This window comes from Gorilla gorilla, chromosome 12 (assembly GCF_029281585.2).
Source record: "Gorilla gorilla gorilla isolate KB3781 chromosome 12, NHGRI_mGorGor1-v2.1_pri, whole genome shotgun sequence".
Classification (NCBI taxonomy): Eukaryota; Metazoa; Chordata; class Mammalia; order Primates; family Hominidae; genus Gorilla; species Gorilla gorilla.
The window spans coordinates 94,159,630-94,178,902 of record NC_073236.2 but is presented as its reverse complement, the minus strand read 5'-3'; the positions used below and the strand labels follow the sequence as shown (position 1 = coordinate 94,178,902).

General features: G+C 37.2%; 1 protein-coding gene across 1 annotated transcript in view; it reads right to left on the bottom strand.

Annotated features, from left to right (window-relative positions):
- The window catches only part of SRBD1 (S1 RNA binding domain 1), a 222,461-nt gene that overhangs the window by 184,067 nt on the left and 19,121 nt on the right, over positions 1 to 19,273 (bottom strand). The window contains exons 5-9 of the mRNA XM_031008302.3: positions 12,716 to 12,882; positions 8,802 to 8,919; positions 6,691 to 6,829; positions 1,452 to 1,548; positions 32 to 167 (exon numbers count right to left, since the gene is read on the bottom strand). Coding sequence (XP_030864162.3) covers positions 32 to 167; positions 1,452 to 1,548; positions 6,691 to 6,829; positions 8,802 to 8,919; positions 12,716 to 12,882 — 657 coding nt within the window. The remainder of the gene's footprint in view (positions 1 to 31; positions 168 to 1,451; positions 1,549 to 6,690; positions 6,830 to 8,801; positions 8,920 to 12,715; positions 12,883 to 19,273) is intronic.

Here is a 19,273-nt window from a genome sequence, read left to right as displayed (position 1 = left end):
ATCAGCATGCACATGCAGTTTCTTTATTTACCTGATGATGGTGAATGTTTCTTATGTTGCAGGAAAAATGCTGGTAGAGCAGAAACTTATCAACATCTTTCTCATTTACCTTTTTTGAGGATACTTTTGCCAGAGATGACTGGATACAAACATGTCTCTTCTGGCACCTGTTCAGATACACAAGTGTTCAAAAAACAAGCAGTTATTAATTTGTGCTTTAGTAAAGAATATATAGAAATAAGGATAGCAAAAAAAGTTAAGCCATTGCCAAGTGAGTTTTTTTAATGATGCCCAGCTATGAAATCGATATTACTACCCCATCAAAAGGACTCTTTGCCTATTCATACTAGCATAGTCCTCCAGATCTATTTATATATCTACTCAATCTCCCCATAAAATGCCTAAATGAATTCAGAAACCATCCGCAATTATGCAAAAGATCAAAACTATCTATAGAAATCAAACCAATAGCTCTGATCTAAATATCAGACTTTTCTAATCACTAAGACAGTCACAGTCAGTTAAAAACTTAAAAAAAGAGAAACAAAAGGATGTGTCAGGACAGCTTCCAATAACAATTTATAATACTGAACCAAATTTAAGTGGCATAATTACTTATAAAAACACATTTTAAAACCTGAGCAATTATTTTGCTTCAACTCATTCCTGCTGGAGCCACTGAGAAAATACAAAAGTTCTTTCTAGCAACAGTAGTCAACTAGGTCATCTCCTCCTTTCCTCTCCTCTGCACAGCTCAAACAGCTAGATATGTGGAGGGAGAGAGAGGAAGAACAAACCTCTAGCAGAAACCTGTCTTCTGATACACAGCAGAAAAAGAACAAAATAATATAAAAATAGGGTTTTTAATTAATGTGTTTTTTTAATGATACATAAAATCCATAAGCCCAAGAAGGCTCTAGGTCAAAGATCTTTAATGTCTGATAAATTGGGACTGTGATGCCATAGATAAGCTGCTCTCCTCAAGAGCTAAAAATCATTTGGAGGTCAGTACTTTCATTCATATCTGATATTACACATTCTCAAGTCAAGCCAACCACTGGTAAACACCAGAAATGAGATACTATAAAATAAGCATACATCACAATCAACATGTTTAAAAAGCAATGCCACTCTAAAGGACATGAATCTCTCTTCGTATATATTGTGTAAGGCAATGGTTTTTAAACTCATCAGGCCCCTCCACTGAGATGCCTCAGTGTAAGGAGGGTGAGTAGGCAGAGTTCCAGGCTCCCTGTCCAGAATTCAATTAAAACAACTTTACTTTTATCTGTTTTATATATTTGGGGTCTGTTGTTTGAACAAAGAGTTCTGCTACTTTAAAAAAAAGTCTGAAAACAAAGTTTTTAATGAACATTGGTATTAGCACTAACCGTGTGACCCTTAACAGCATGAGTCCATAAAGCAGAAAACTCCATAAAAGAGATACTCACAAGTTCCGAATGAAGTCAAGCGTGTCTTTGTCTTTAGCAATCATATCTGCTAAAATATGTTGCACTCCTATTTCAATATCCTGAAGTGTTGAAAGCCCTTTAGGAGAAGGGTAAAAAGGAAAACAAAAACAAAAAGTCTAAGATTGGTTTTAAATTCTATAACTAAATCACAGTAAATTAATTCCAGTCAAAATAAAACCTTAAGTTGACAGTCTTAAGACAGAAAGATATTGCAGCAGTATACTAGCTTCCCTTTGTAACAAAAACAAGTCTCCAAAAGCAATAATACAGACATAATACATAATATACTGCCCAGTGGTAAAAATGCATCTCTGGAGCCAGCTGCCTTGTCGAATCCTGGTTCTACCATTTGCCAGTTGTGAGACACTGGGCAACCTACTTGACTCCTCTGTACCTCAGTTTCCTATAAAAATGGAATCATAACAGTACCTCCTTTATGAAGTGATTACAAATATTAAAGATGTTATGGGAAATATATATTAATAGAGTCAAAACCCAAGGGACACTACTCCATTTGTTTAAAAAATTATCCTTTAGAAGCAATTTCTATTTTGGATTATGGGGCATTTTTTCACATTTTCAACGACCCATTTGAATTTCACAAATCTCAAAAGCACAAAACAAGAGTTTTCATGCAGTTATTCCTCTTCACAGTGAAATTGTCTACAGATGAGCATTAAGTTCTCTTTAAGCATTTCTAATTTGCTAATTTATAGCAATGAATCTTGTAAACCAAGGTCTTTCTGATATCAACTTGCACTGAGAGAGATCATTTGCACTGCTTTGTTTCGTTTCTTTTGTCTTTATCATTCTATTTGCATGAAACGTTTTTTGCACTAAACCTGAATTACACAAGCACTGCATATCATATGTATATTTTCCTGTAAGTAAAGTTTTAATAAGTAATAAGGTACAAAAGCCAAAGGGGACAGGAAGATATTTGTTATGGCATAATTAATAAATAGAAAATATCTAGTTTGGTTGTGTTAGGATAGCTATGTTACCTACTGAAGTAATTATGTTTACAGCTGACCTTTAAACAACATGGGTACAGGTCCACTTCTTTTTCTTTTTTTGAGATGGAGTCTCACTGTCTTCCAGGTTGGAGTGCAGTGGTGCGATCTTGGCTCACTGCAACCTCTGCCTCCTGGGTTCAAGTGATTCTCCTGCCTCAGCCTCCCAAGTAACAGGGATTACAGGCACACACCACCACACCCAGCTAATTTTTGTATTTTTAGTAGAGATGGGGTTTCACTGTGTTGGCCAGGCTGGTCTCGAACTCGTGACCTCAAGTGATCTGCCCCCCTCAGCCTCCCAAAGTGTTGGGATTACAGGCGTGAGCCACTGCACCGGTCTGCACTTCTACATGGATTAATTACAATAAAAGTTGGAACAAGGGTGCCTGCCTCTCGTCACCCCTTCCACCTCCTCCACCACTTCTGCTTTTGCTATTCCTGAGACAGAAACAACTCCTCCTCCTCCTCCTTTTTCTCGTCAGCCTATTCAATGTGATGATGAGGATGAAGACCTTTATGATAATCCACTTCCATTTAATAAACAGTAAATATATTTTTTCCTTACAATTTTCTTAATAACATTTTCTTTTTTCTAGCTTACCTTATTGTAAGAATACAGTATATAACACATATAACACACAAAATGTGTGTTAATCAGCTTTATGTCATCAGTAAGGCTTCAGGTCAACAGTGGGCTATTAACAATTAAGTTTTTATAAAGTCAAAAGTTATACCTAAATTTTCAACTTTGAAGAGGGAGTGGGGAGGGGGTGGGGGTTGTTCCCCTAATCTCTGTATTATGCAACGGTCAATTACATTTTAAAGAAATTTAAAGAAAGAAATGTGGCTAATGAAACTAATAGGAATTCTATTTACATTTTAAGAAAACTTTCCTATGAGGGAATTTTCAGTAACAAATTACCTTTACAAGATGGAAGACTGTATATCTAATGGACTTAAAACAGCTATAACACATAGAGCACTCAATAAACATTTGCTCTTCTGTTAGCTCTCTCAGTCTTCATCTAGGAAAACCATTCACAAGAACTAATTCCTGGAGTTCCAAGTATCCCAGAGCATCATCACATGAAGTTTAATGACAACACCAGGGTGATAAGTCAATAGTAAAGATGGAACCTACAGGGAGAACCATTAATGGAAGCAGAGGACAGAAGAAATTATAGACTTTGCAATAAGAAAGGGCCTTTGAAAAGCCCCCATCATAAGAGGGGAATATAATTTGAAACCTTATGTAATTAATGAATCTAATTAAAATTGTGCTAGAGCTCTAGAGAAATGTTGTAAAGTGTAGTCCAAGGACCCAAAAATAAAATCATACCAGGTACTTGTTAAAACTATGAATGGCTAGACTGTGGAACTGAAGTACTTCATGGAGTGTCCCAGATAATTCTGATACTCATTCAACTTTAAAAAACTGCCACTAGGGAAATGCCTTGAGCTACTTCTAGAGCAGTGGTTCTCAATGGGAGATAGAAATTATCAGAATCATTTGGGACACTCTTTCAAATTACATTCCCCATCTCAGTCCAACCAGGGAGAAAAATAATTTAAAAGGAAAGTCTTCTGTGTTTTGAAAAAGCTCCTTTCCCAATCAAAGGGAATAGATCTTGTGGGTTTAATACAGCCAAGATAACAGATGTTCCAAAAGTTTAGCACCTCAGTTAAATCAGGAGGAAATATGGTACACAGAACCAGAAAATCTATCCTTTGCCTTACAATGAAATCTTTCCAGCTACAGAATCTTCAAAACTCCACACCTGTAAAGAAAAACCGAAAGGCCAACATTTCTTTTCACTTTCTCCGCACTTAAGCTACCTCTTCTTATGTATGACAGAACTTCCTCTTGGACACGAAAGTAGTATTTTGGATCTCCCAGGACATAGTCCATTTGTGGCACAGTATAGCTTTATGATTCAGACCAAATGCTTACTGGTCTGTGGCAAGCAAGCAAGAAGTGTCTTCTACTGGGGAAAAAAAAACTGAACTATCTGGTTTCTTAAATATTTCTTTCAGGAATGATAGGAATTATGAAACTTCTTTCAAAAAACAAGTAAAATTAAGGATGATCATGATTGTGTGTAACATAAAGGAGGAGGAGACAAAGAGAAAGAGAAAACATTCCTATCAAACTTAAAAAAAAAAGCAGTACCTAGCTTATATAGACTTACTAATAATAATTCTACATTTTTGATCAGGGTAAAAGAAAGAGGGAGTAAAGCAAACAAAAGTCCTCACACGTCTGCTAGTACAGTACTACTGTAACTGTGCTAGACCCTGAACTATCCACATTATAAGAAGTATCACCAAGTGTCCATTGTCATATATTCCAGCAGCATCACCATGTAGGACAATCCAAAGAGATATGGTTATCAAAAACCTACCCAGTAAGAACTCAGTGTATGAGAGAACTCAAGAGACCTTGGTACCAAAGGTAGTGAGAAGTAGAAGGAAAGAAAATCAACCACAAGGAGAAAAATAAAAATAAAAGCAGTCGATAAGCCTTTGTGCATCTAACATTCTGAAAGTTTCAACATTCCATTTTAATAAAACATATGATGACTGGGCACAGACAGTTTCCCACTGTGGTTAACCTTAATGCTTAGCTATAGTCTTAGCTATTATTAAAATATTAAGTGTTGCAACCATTTGGAAATCTAAATATAAATACACATTAAAAATTAAACAAACTTGAATTTTAGTCATTTCAACCCATCTCTAAATTCACATAATCCTATTTTACTTTTTCATTATTGCCCTTCTCCAAACATTAAGATTAAGTGTGTTTGGGTATGAACAGATATTTGGATTTTACAGACACACCCACTCAGTTTTTTATATCACAAATTCACATTTGCTGGGTTATTTAAAATAAAAACAGACTATGGTATGCTATAATTTTCTACAGGTTAGTACATACTGTGGATTTTGTTATCAGAGACTGCCCCCTACAGACATTTACATGTCCCAGCCTATGGGATCCACAGAAGGACAAAAGAAACTGGAGGTGGGGGCGGGGTGGAAAGACGTAGGTCAAAGGGTACAAAGTTGTAGCTACATAGGCTGAAAAAGACTAGAGTTCTAACATACAGCACGGGGGCTACAGTTAATAATATCGTAATGTATACTGTGGATTTGCTAAGACAGATTTTAGGTGCTCTTAACACAAAAGAAGGTAACTATGTGAGATGATGAATATGTTAATTTGCTTGATTATCATGTATAGTTTGACTATAGTACTCACTTCACTATGTATTAATATATGTATATCAAAACATCATGTTGCACATGTTAACTATATACTTTTTTAATATTAAAAAAATAATTTTTTGAGAGTAGAGACCACCAGAACATCAATTTCCCCACTCAATCCTAACAGCGAATTCCTGAGAAAAAGCCACTCTTAACCAAAATTTTTACTCTAAGACTCATTTTTACAATAAAACCAATGCATCTTGACATTTATCAACTGTCATTTCCCTTGAGTTTTTCTTAGAAATATGCCTCCCTTACTTCTTCCCTCTCTTATTCTCTGTTGTGCATGCACACACACAAAACAGGAAGATACACTTGGAGGGAAATTTCAGAAAAATACACTTTACTTCTACAGTAGAAGTGTGAGAGTGGAGCTTCACTTTACACTTCCTGGATGTCAAAACTGTTGACATTTTTAAAGAGTATTTATGACTTTTACAAGTAAACAAATTTTCAGAAATAAAAGCTGTAACAGACAATATAGGAGACTCTTTATAAACTTGGGATATGAAGGAATTTCTTTAAAAAGAAAATACAGCTATTATCTTAAAAGATGATTAACTATAATAAAACTCAACTAATACCTATTTATCAAGGGATGCCATAAAGAAAGTGAAAAGACAAGTTACAAACTGGGAAAAAAGATTTGCAACACATATAAATGACAAAAATTATTTTAAAATAATAATTTTAAAAAGAAAAACAATACAATAGAAAAACGGGCAAAAGACTAGAACAGGCACTTCATCAAAAGAGAAAAGCTGAATGGCTACTCAATAGGTATGTCAGGATTTATTTCAATTATTCTACATACGCTGTAATATTCTTTTGTATAATCAGTACTTAACAAAACAGTTTTTTAACATACATTTTTAAATTAAAAAAAAAAAAAAAGAAACAAAGTTGATCTCTGTAAATAAAGCCAGTACCTTTAACGTCAGGCCTAATGTATGATAGCAGACTGAGCTCCCCTGGTTTCTCAAGCAGTGCCCTGGCTGCTCCTTCTAAGCCCAACTGTCTTGCTCTCTGGGCTTTAGTCCCTTTGCTCCCAGTTTTATATGGAGCAGACTAGAAAATAAAGACAGAAAACATACGATTCAGTTTTAAAAAAACAAAAAGTTAAAACTAGGATACAAAATTAGAGGACATGCTGAGAATGCTAAAGAAATCCTTTTCTCAATCGTTTCCTCTTCCTTCAGAGATGAATTAAAACTAATTTGAAAATGCTTTACTGTATGAAGATGGTATGTGCTTTATCTTATTCTTTATATTTTTCTATATGCTAAATTAGTTGCTTGGTTTCACTCATCTTAAAAACTCATTGCTTGGACTGCAAAGTCCTCAACTCAAGCAAGCTCCTTTAAAAGTGTTCTACACGGCCGGGCGCGGTGGCTTACGCCTGTAATCCCAGCACTTTGGGAGGCCGAGGTGGGTGGATCACGAGGTCAGGAGATCGAGACCATCCTGGCTAACACGGTGAAACCCCGTCTCTACTAAAAATACTAAAAATTAGCCGGGCGTGGTGGCGGGCGCCTGTAGTCCCAGCTACTCGGGAGGCTGAGGCAGGAGAATGGTGTGAACCCAGGAGGCGGAGCTTGCAGTGAGCCGAGATCGCGCCACTGCACTCCAGCCTGGGCGACAGAGCGAGACTCCGTCTCAAAAAAAAAAAAAAGTGTTCTACACATAATTCTACTTCTTCGTTTTTTTGTTTTTTTCTTTTTTTTGAGATGGAGTCTCGCTCTTTCGCCCAGGCCTGAGCGCAGTGGCGCGATCTCGGCTCACTGCAAGCTCTGCCTCCCAGGTTTAAGTGATTCTCTTGCCTCAGTCTCCCAGGTAGCTGAGACTACAGGAGCGCACCACTACGTCCAGCTATCTTTTTTTTTTTTTTGCATTTTTAGTAGAGACAGGGTTTCACCATGTTGGCCAGGGTGATCTCGATCTCTTGGTCTCGTGATCCACCCGCCTCGGCCTCCCAAAGTGCTGGGATTACAGGCGTGAGCCACCGCACCTGGCCGGTCAATTCTTCTACTTCTTCTTTTTTTTTTTTTGAGATGGAGTCTTGCCCTGTAGCCCAGGCTGGAGTGCAGTGGCGCGATCTCAGCTCACTGCAACCTCCGACTCCCGGGTTCAAGCAATTCTCTGCCTCAGCCTCCTGAGTAGCTGGGATTACAGGCACCTGCCACCATGCCCAGCTAATTTCTGTATTTTTAGTAGAGACGGGGTTTCACCATCTTGGCCAGGCTGGTCTTGAACTCCTGATATCGTGATCAGCCCACCTCGGCCTCCCAAAGTGCTGGGATTACAAGCGTGAGCCACCGCGCCCAGCCAATTCTTCTACTTTTTAATCCACTCACTCTCCAACCCACCATCATCTGGCTTCTCTTCTCACATACCTTGCAGGAAATGATATCACAAAAATCCATGATGATCTCCTAATTACCAAATATATATATTTTTTTCAGTCTTCATTCTGCCAAACTTCTCTGCTACACATAACTGCTGATCATGACCTGCATCTAAAACTCTCTTCCCTGCTGTTCCAGGGCACCATCATCTCCTGATTCTCCTCATACTTCTCTATTTTTTTCCTACCTCCTTATGCTCTCACATCCTCCATCCACACTTCAAAAGGTGGTAACCTCCAGTGGTCAATCCTGACCTGCTAACAAACACTTCTTGAGTGAGTTCTTCCATTCTCATGGTTTCACGTACCAACTACAGGCTGAAGACATCCACATCTGGATCTCTAGTTCAGCCCTCTCTGATAAGCTTCGCGTTTGTATAATCTACTGTCCTTCCCTACTTGACTGGAAATTCCTTGAGACAAAGACTATGTATTTATTCATCTTTGTAAACCCAAGTGCCTAGCGCAAAAAAAAACTCCATAAATATTTATTGAATAAAGAATAAATATTTTGTTGCATTAAATAATGGTGGCTAATGACGTTAGCTTTTCATTTCTTGGTGTTCTTTAATCATAAGAAGACCCAAATTGCAATATATTCAGGTATTACGTTAAAAGATAAAAAGGATTCCTTACCACGTGTTCTAGTTCTTCAAAAGTTTTACAATTCAGCATGGCTTTTAACAAGCACTCAGACATCTTCCCTTCCTTCTTAATTTTCTGGATTGTACTATGAACTTTCTTTGCAACAGCCCTGAAAAGAGAAACTTTTGTAATATACCAAAACTGTATGTCAAAACTTTATTTTCAAAGCTACCTCAAACTTACAGAAAAGTTGCAGGTAAAGTAAAAGGAACTTTATTGTCTCTGAACTGTTTGAGAATAAGTTAACATCCCTGCACTCCCACACTTTAGTGTGATTTCCTACAAATACAAATCTTCTACATAACCACAAAATAACCATCATTATCAGGTAATTAACACTAATATATTACTACCATCTAATGCAGACCTCATTCAGGTTTTACCAACTGTCCCAATAATATCCTTTATAGTGGATTCAGTTAAGAATTATGGGTTACATGTAGTTGGCATGCAACTACAGTCTCCTTCAAGCTAAAACAATATTTCAGTCTCTCCTTGATTTTCTTCTCCTTGATAAGGCCTTGATGTTTTTGAACGCTACTGGACAGTTATTTTGTAGAATGTCCTGCAGCTTGGGTTTCTCTGATGTTTCCTCACAATTAAATACCGATGGAGCATCTTTGGCAGAAATATCATAGAAGTCATACTGTGTTCTTACTACACGTTATTAGGTGGCAAATGATTTTGATTTGTCTCATTACTAATTAACTTTGATCATTTGATTAAGGTAGTATCTGTGGGTTTCTCCAAGACACAGGTACTCTTTATTCCTCTTGTAATTATAAGTATTTTGTGGAGAGGTACTTTGAGACTATATAATTATCCCATTCCTCATTAAACTTTGAATTTATTCACTGATTTATTTATATCACTATAGATTTAATGGTTTTTTATTTTACTTAGTGCTACAATCCATTGCTATCATTTATCTTAATGTTCAAATTGTTCCAGATTTGGCCAGAAGTAACCCCTTCAAGCTAGCTTCTGTGTCCTTTTGACATGTATCTGTCATTCTGCGAGCACTTCCTTATTCTCTGGCATATGATATTTCAGGCTTATCTTCTAGTTTCCCTGCCCCAGCCCTGGAATCAGAAGAATGATACTTAAAAACCAAGGTATAGGTACTAGATATGCTCATTGCTACTGGAGTATCACTGCTCAGGATGGGCACACCTAGCACCCATAATTGGTTTCCAAATACCATTCCCCACTAAAAAGAACCAGGATTCCATGTAGAAAAGCTGATTCCAGGAATCAATTTACAGGGATCACTAAACAACTAACGACAAAAGGAAGGGTGGGCACAGTAGTTCCCCCACTTTACAACAGGTTTTCACTGTGAATATACAATCCTGTTGTTACAGTTAATGCTTCTCATCCTATTGTATTACCTCCTATTTATAGAATCTGCCTAATAATGGTATTGCTAAAATGATGGGCAAAAGTTAGAGATGATAATATGATTTATTCAAAATGATCGATGGAAAAGAAAATTAAATCTACTTGTAAATTAAAAAAAAACTAAAGGCAGAAGACTATAAATTAAAGAGAAGAATATAAATTAAAAAGAAGAATATGCAGTACTTAGATTACAACCTGTATGTCTTCTATAGTCATGGTAGCCCAAGACTGTTTTCAAGGGCTAAAGCCTACCAGGTCATTTTAACAAAAAGCCAATTCCTTTTGTCCTATTAGCCTGCATACAAGGAAGAAGAGAATTATCTTTAGAGAAAAATACAGAAAACTTTTCTTACTATCCATAATCATACTCTTTAATTCACTTTTCAACAGTGAATTTAAAAATGTTTTACGTTGCAACCCTACATACATATACATGCTACATAATTGAAACATTTCATGAAACAATATTTGCCTTTACCACATAAATGTACTCTTGTATTTTCTATTCACTATTTCATTTTTTAAGTGGTATGACTTATTAAATTGGTTTTACTTCTCATGTAGGGGTAGCAATTAACAAATTGAAAATCAATGCTCTAGTTATAGAAAATGCTGAGCTCAAGAAAAAATAAAGATCATATCTCATTACCAGAAAGAAATCTCTGTATTATAGAAAAAGATCTCTTAAGTTCCAGTCAATGCCCCCACTTACTTCAAGGAATATTCACTCCTCTACTAATATTCAATGTATTCCCCTATTCATAGAAACCCAGAGAATGGAATTCTTTTGCAATAGAAGGGTTTTTTAAAGAAAAAGAAAATAATAATATTCTTGATATACAGCTCCTATTTGTCTCCCATACAACCAAATATTGTTAGACTACCCTTAAATTTTTTAAGCAAGCTTTTCTTGCTTGTGAGGCTTTCTCCAATTTCAGATCCAAAACCCTCAGACTTTCTTAATTACCTTGCCTTCAACCAAACAGAAAGCTTACTTCAGAATTTGCAAACTGCTGGCCTTCTAGGTGTGGTCAAGAGTGGTTTTGTTTGGCCTAGAAATTTCTTACGTAAAAACTCAAATTACCAGCTTCTTTTCAGAAACAGGAAGAACCAGCAAACTGGGCAGACAACCCTGCATGACAGTAATCTACTGGAGACGAGCAGGGGTGGCCCCTCTTAGACAGGGTTTGTAATCTCCAATTCTTATCCCCCATGCTTGATTATCCTAGCCTGGCTCTGGAAGATTTGCATCTGAGACTATTTGATTTAGTCATTTACATTTTTACATTGGCAAATTGATCCTGCCTCTCAATGAAGTATAACTTTCCACATATTAGCACTTTAATTCTCCTGACACTAAAAGAACGTCAACAAAAGAGGTAGAAAAGTGAGATGCAAGTTCCCCCAAAATAACAGAAAGCTTGTCAAGCTTGTTATAAAAATTACCCTTAATACTTTTAAAATGGCTTCATAGTAGAATGATAATCCAATTTTAATCAGATCTTTTTTGTACACTTGAAGAATGTACACATTAACACAGTGCCCATGGGAGACATGCAATAAATGCATAAGCAGTGAAGTGTTTTAATAAACCTTATTGAATAATATGGTCAGTCTTGTAGTCTTTGTACACATATTTCTCTGTTATTAACAGTGAGTCCAGAGGCATAATTTTTTTAAAAAGGTACTTTCCATTCTGTAACCATACAAAACTTACAATCCACTATTGTTAAATTACCATAACCATTAAAAGTATGGGAAAAAGGCTGGGCATGGTGGCTCAAGCCTATAATCTCAGCACTTTGGGAGGCCAAGGCGGGTGGATCACTTAAGGCCAAGAGTTCAAAACCAGCCTGGCCAACATGGCAAAACCCCGTCTCTACTAAAAATACAAAATTAGTGGGGTGTGGTGGCGCATTCCTATAATCTCAGCTACTCAGGAGGCTGAGGCAGGAGAGTCACGTGAGCCTGGGATACAGAGATTGTAGTGAGCTGAGATTGCACCACTGCACTTCAGCCCAGGCGACAGAGCAAGACTCTGTCTCCGAAAAAAAAAAAAAGGTGGGAAAAGGAAATATACATATTTCCTACCAAACTCTATACTGCCAAAGAACTCTCCACTTAGGAACTTTATGAAATTAAAAGGACAGATTTATGTGAGTGGTTAAAAGAGTTAGAATAAAATGTACTTTCTGAGTTTCCTGCTGGCAGTCCTAATTTTGCCATTATGCCCAACCTTTTCTATGAAAGAAGATGACAGTCAAACTCTGAGGCACACACTTTTACTGCAAATGACCTTTTCGCTAATACATGCTCAAGCTATGCATAAACACACCAGCAGAGGGACTCCATACACCCGCTAAATAAAGAGGACTATATCCAGATTACAATAATTCAAGGAAACAAAATGTTGAAATTGTCAAATATACCATCATTCACTTTCTCACTGTTCCTCATTGGCCTTTTCCCCTTACACTAGGCTTATTCTTTTTTAGGTTTCTTACCGTAGCTCTTCTAGGGTTTGCTGAACTTCTCTCAAGGAATCAGCATCAAGGTTATTAATGAGCTCTTTTCTATAACGTATAATGAAGGGAATTGTGTTATCATCATTAAAGAGACGAATGATGTTGGCACAAACCCAAGGTTCAATATTAGTTCTTTCAGATAAAACCTGCAAATTAAAGATACTTAGTGATTTAAGATGCTGAAAATTAAACATCTATATCATGTATAATTTAAAACATAGTATCAAATAATGTTCTCCAGTGACTTAGAAACTACTTGCTATAGTTTTTTAAAAAAAGAAAGCCATATAAAATACATGTATCCATTGACAATCATAATGGTAAAATAGCCATTTCACAAATTCAATAAAATCTAATCCAAACCACTGTATCATTCAAATTCCAGTGTTCAATGAGGGCACTTTTTAATGATGCAATGATATACTTTTCATCTCTCATATTGGTAGCAAAGCAAGGAGTTGGTAACTCACTTTGTCAGCATGAGAGCAAAGGAAAGCCATTTTTAGTCATTGCTAGTGAGCAATCTGGCAATATCTATGAAAATTTACAATGCATAAATAAACTTTGGCCCAGCAGCAATTCTACTACTGGAAACTTATGATAACATATACATGCCTCTAGAAAATATTATTTATGATAATTTTTTTTTGAAGAACTGTTCCTAGCAGAGTAAAGGTGAGCAAAAACCTAAGTTTACAATGGAGGAACTGGAAAATATGTTATGCCTATACTAAATACCATGCAAGCATTTAAGAATCTGAGGCAGCTCTAATATGAACTAATATGAAATGATTCACAAGATCTGGAAATAAAAAGGTAATTGGTTGGGTGAGGGTTAGAGTTGGAAGACCCTTCTATATCTTTTGAATTTTGTATCATGCACAAATACAACATCTTCAAGCTAATTAATTACTTTTTAATTTTTTTAATTTTTTTATTTTTTTGAGACAGTGTCTCGCTCTTTCACCCAGGCTGGAGTGCAGTGGCACAACTGTGATTCAATGCAACCTTGAACTCGCAGGCTCAAGTGATCCTCCAGCCTCAGCCTCCAAATAGCTGGGACTACAGGCCACGCCATCACACCTGGCTAATTTTTTTTTTTTTATTAGTGGAAATGAGGTCTTACTACGTTGCCCAAGCTGGTCTCAAATACCTGGGCTCAAGCAATCCTCCCGTCTCAGCCTCCGAAAGTCCTGGGATTACTGGCATGAACCACCGCAACAGGCAATTAATTATTTTTTAAAATATTTTGTTTTAAAATATTATTTATTTAAAATCATTGGTATTTTAAATATTTAATTATTTTAAATTATAAATATTAAAATATTTAAAATTATTTTAAACATTTAATTACTTTAAATTATAAATATTAAAATATTTAAATTTTTAAATATTTAATTATTTTAAAATATTATAATTATTAAAATATTTAAAATTATTTTAAATATTTAATTACTTTAAATTATAAATATTAAAATATTTATTTTTTTTAAATATTTAATTTTAAAATATAAATATTAAGATTTTTGAAATTATTTTAAATACATATTAAAATTGATGTTAATTATAATATTAAAATACTAATATTTACAATAATATTAAAAGATGATTTATTAATTATTTAAATATTTAATTATTTTTAAGTCTACAGGTTTTAGCAAAATGTACAGTTAAACAGAAAAGTTTACAGAAGTCAACCCGGAAAAGAGAAAGAATAAAATCCAATTTTAGTAGCTTCCCAAACCCTAAGCAGCTCTTTCAAAGTAAAGAACAAAAGGAATACGTTTTATTATTATTTCAACCCTGAATGCCCAAGATCTGACAGAAACTGGGGTAAAAAACAGGGAAAATTTATTAAAGAATTATCGTAATCAACTGATTATCAAAATCAAGTCCAGATACATAACAGACTGAATTTCAAGACTACATATGAAATAAATGGCTAAACTCCAGAGACTATAGAGGATATCTCATTCTCGGGGCATATTAAATCCTGAGGTCTACATCTTATCACCCATTCTGATGGATTAATGCCATTTCTGATAAGAAAGCCAATTTCACATTTCTATCCCTGACTCTCTTTCACATGTGCTCCAGACTCATTTAGCTAACTATTTTGACACATTCTCTTGGAAATCTAATGGGCATCTCAAACCTTGCATTTCCAAAGTTATCTTCTTCTCAAACTTATTTCTCCTCTACTTTTACCCATATTATGCTATTCAAATGGCAATTCAACCCAGAAAACTGAGTCTAACTCTTCCAACTCCTTCAACTCTTAAATCCAATCCATCTTAAGAACCAGTCAACTTGAACTGCAGAATATTTCCTTACTCTGTCACTGTTCTTCATTTCTTCTGCCCCACACCCCAGTCTAGTTCTAGCCTGAACTAATGAAACAGCTTTTACCTGTTCTCCCTGCATCCACTCTGTCTCTTCTATTCCAGTATACACAAAGCAACAAGAATGTTATTTTCAAAATGTATACTGGATGTTGACCTGTCACTGATTTCCCATTGCATTTGGAATCCAAACTCCTTACCATGACCCAAAAGAAAGCAGCCTCTCTCCAACCTCATCTTATCCAGTCTTTCCCTAGATCATTAGATGCCAGCCCAATAGCCTTCTCTCAGTTCCTAGAACAAGGCCAGTTACTTTGCTCTTAAGAGGCCTTCATGAGGCTCCTCCCTCTTTAGAAATACTCCTGTTGCTTGTTATCTTCCCTGACCCTCACAAAATCAACTCATTTATATTTTCTCTCTCAAACCTGTACCTTTTCCTGTTTCCTGTTCCAGTCCACATCATGTCATCTACCACAGAAACCTTAGGGGATACTGTGGTTATCTCCCATAATACTGTGGCCACCTCTCTCCATTACATAGCAGCTATGTGGCTTGACAGCACTTGACCCTAACTCCAGCTCCACAGCATGAGGCTCAAGTAACCAGCTGTTTTCAGAATTAACAGCCTGAGTGCTGCATTGCTCTGGCCAGAGAGATTAGCCCAATCAGCATAAAGTTAAGATTTGGGCTGGAACTTCCTCTGAAGAAATACAGTTTGTAGAGGTAGAAATTCAAAGTTGTAGCCATTTTATTGTTATGAGGATGGTGGTGCTAAGAGAATAGTAGATTGTTTCAGTGAACTGACCGAAAATTTCCTGTTACATAGGTCAATAAATCTCCTTTATTGCTTAAACTAGTTTGAGACAGTTTTCTTTTATTGTAATCAAAAGCATTCTAATCAATGGCCTAAGCATCACTGTATATTCTCTATCACATCCATCTACTCTGTCATCAAGGAGGCAAACAGAACTTATAAAATGTCTGTTCCCTCCCCCCTAAAGCTCTGTTTCCACTAATAGCATCTTTGATCTGAACCCATAGTAGGTATTTATTGTTGTCTATGCCTCCCACCCATCCCATCCGCATTACTACAGATATTTCTAAAATACAAATATAATCAAGCCCCTTATTTTCTTCTTTTGTTTGAACTTAAGCTCCAATGACTCTTAGCTACCTACAGGTAAAGGTCTAACCACTTCCCTCTTGAGAGGCCTTCATTAGGCTGCTCATGAAGAAGTTAGCAATCTAGAGGGGAAGATAAAATATTAATCCAAATAAGTAAAAATAAAACAGCATGTGCCAGGCAATAAGTGGCACCATGTTTTTAAAGAAAAGATCTCCCTGAGGTAACCAAGGGAGGCCTGCTGAAGGAATAGCATTTTGGTTGACCCTTGAAAGATAGGCAAGATTCTGAAAGACAGAGATGACAGGTGGAAACGACAGGAATGCTCATCATTTTGGAACTGTGTGATTGTTAGAGCAATCCATGGGCTCCCACTACCCAACAGCTCAGTTATTGTTGAATAAAAGAAACCTAAGACAGCTAAGACTCCAGACACTGGATGGTACTAGGTCCTAACAAATCCATATGGCATCATGTATGTTATGGGAGTGTACAGTGCTGCTTATGCAAATTTGATCCTTGAAATTAAGGCTAACAAAACCACATACAAGCAGTCTTCATTCTGGGGACTCCAAATCACCAAATGTTTTCTATATTGATTCAGTTGAACATTTATTTTAGCTCATATTATATGCCAATAACCGTACTAAGCCAATGATAAGATGTAAAAAAAATCAAGTGCCTCTTCTCAAGGAGCTAACAAGCTAACAAAAGCAGACAGACATGTAAATAGTCAACATACAGTATGGTTCATACTCTGACAGAAGTGTATATACATTGTTTTAAGACCACAGGAAAGGTGGAAACATCGAATTCTGCAGCAATGGAAAAGCAAAAAGAGAATGAAGGTATTTCCAGGCAGCTAAATGGGGAGGCAGGAATTCCAGGAACAGAGAATAACATCAAAAGCCTCTGATGAGAAACCACTGCACATTTTTTAAATCGCTAAAAGTTCAGTAATGCTGAAATATATAAAACTGCCTTTGCAAAAATCATAACTGAGAAAATTATTACAGCGAAAGAGATCTGACCTAACCAATTCCATCTTATTCCTAACCTCCAAGCTGTCCTTGTCCATTCCTAGGCGTAGGCTGAACTAACTCTGGGAGGAACTTAGTTTACAGTTTAGCTTTGAAACAAAGACAATAACAGCATTTTTGCAAAACAAACCCCCTTCCTGCCTGGGGACTAGACTGCCTTTGTAGGACTAACAAATTAGCCACAAGAGTAGAAATTATGGTTCAGGTGTTGATATGGTTTGGCTGTGTCCCCACCCAAATCTCACCTTGAATTGTAATCCCCATAATCCCCACGTGTCAAGGGCAGAAACTGGTGGTAAATGAATCACAGGGGTGGTTTTCCCCATGCTGTTCTTGTGATAATGAGTGAGTCTTACAAGATATAATGGTTTTGTAAGTGTCTGGCATTTCCCCTACTTGCACTTCTTTTCCCTGCCACCATGTGAAGAAGGATGTGTTTGCTTCCCCTTCTGCCATGATTGTAAGTCTCCTGAGGTCTCCCCAGCCATGCTGTACTGTAAGTCAACTAAACCTCTTCCCTGGCCAGGTGCGGTGGCTCATGCCTGTAATCCCAGCACTTTGGGAGGCCGAGGCGTGCGGATAACCTGAGGTCAGGAGTTCGAGACTGGCCTGACCAATATGATGAAACTCCGTCTCTACTAAATATACAAAAATTAGCTGGGCATGGTGGTATGTGCCTGTAATCCCAGCTACTCGGGAGACTGAGACAGGGGAATCACTTGAACCCGGGAGGCAGAGGTTGCAGTGAGCTGAGATTGCAACACTGCACTCCAGCCTGGGCAACAAGAGTGAAACTCTCAAAAAAAAAAAAACCCTCTTTCCTTTATAAATTACCCAGTCTCAGGTATGTCTTCATAGCAGTGTGAAAATGGACAAATACAGGAGTCATGCAGCTGGAGGCTTCAGGATTTTAAAAATCCCCAAATTGCTCCTGGGGATAACATTCCCATTGTAAAACCTAAGGTCAGTGCTTAAGATATTTTGCAGACCCTGCACTACATGGATCAGCTGGCAACATGCAGATTGATAACCTAGTTCATCTGGTCTTATGGCCCCCACCCAGGAACTGACTCAGCAGAAGAGGACAGCTTTGACTCCCTATGATTTCATCTCTGACCTGACCAATCAGCACTCCTGACTCACTGGCCCCCTACCTACCAAATTATCTTAAAAACTCCAATTCCCGAGTTTTCAGGGAGACTGATTTGAGTAATACTAAAACTCTGGTTTTCCACACAGCTGGGTCTGTGTGAATTACTCTTTCTCTACTGCAATTCCCTTGTCTTGATAAATAGGCTCTGTGTAGGCAGTGGGCAAAATGAACCCATTGGACAGTTACATGTACAAGGAGTGTGAAGATCAGGTGAGAAATGGAAAGGCGGATGAGGCTACATGATGAATTCTACAGAGTTTGAACTTGATATCCTATACTCAATATGAAGCTGTTACAGGTAGTTAGACAGGCATGAGCATGGCAGGAGAGCCCCCCTCCCCAACTAGGAATGTTGGGTGATGGTTCAGCAATTATCACATTGCCTCTCTAAAAGTGATAAATTGGCAGCCAGCCCCAGGAAGAGGCCATTTCCTGATGGTCCATACTTATTACACTAAAGTGTTAACTGAATGCAGACACCAGGGAGAAGCAACTTCCTGGACATGCACACTGAGAGACAAAATGGTGGAGTGTGACCTTCCAGTGTGATATGGTTTGGCTATGTCCCCACCCAAATCTCAACTTGAATTGTATCTCCCAGAACTCCCACGTGTTGTAGGAGGGACCCAGGCGGAGGTAATTGAATCATGGGGGCCAGTCTCTCCTGTGCTATTCTTGTGATAGTGAATAAGTCTCACCAGATCTGATGGGTTTATCAGGGGTTTCCACTTTTGCTTCTTCCTCATTTTCTCTTGCTGCTGCCATGTAAGAAGTGCCTTTTGCCTCCCACCATGATTCTGAGGCCTCCCCAGCCATGTGGAACTGTAAGTCCAATTAAACCACTTTTTCTTCCCAGTCTTGGGTATGTCTTTGTCAGCA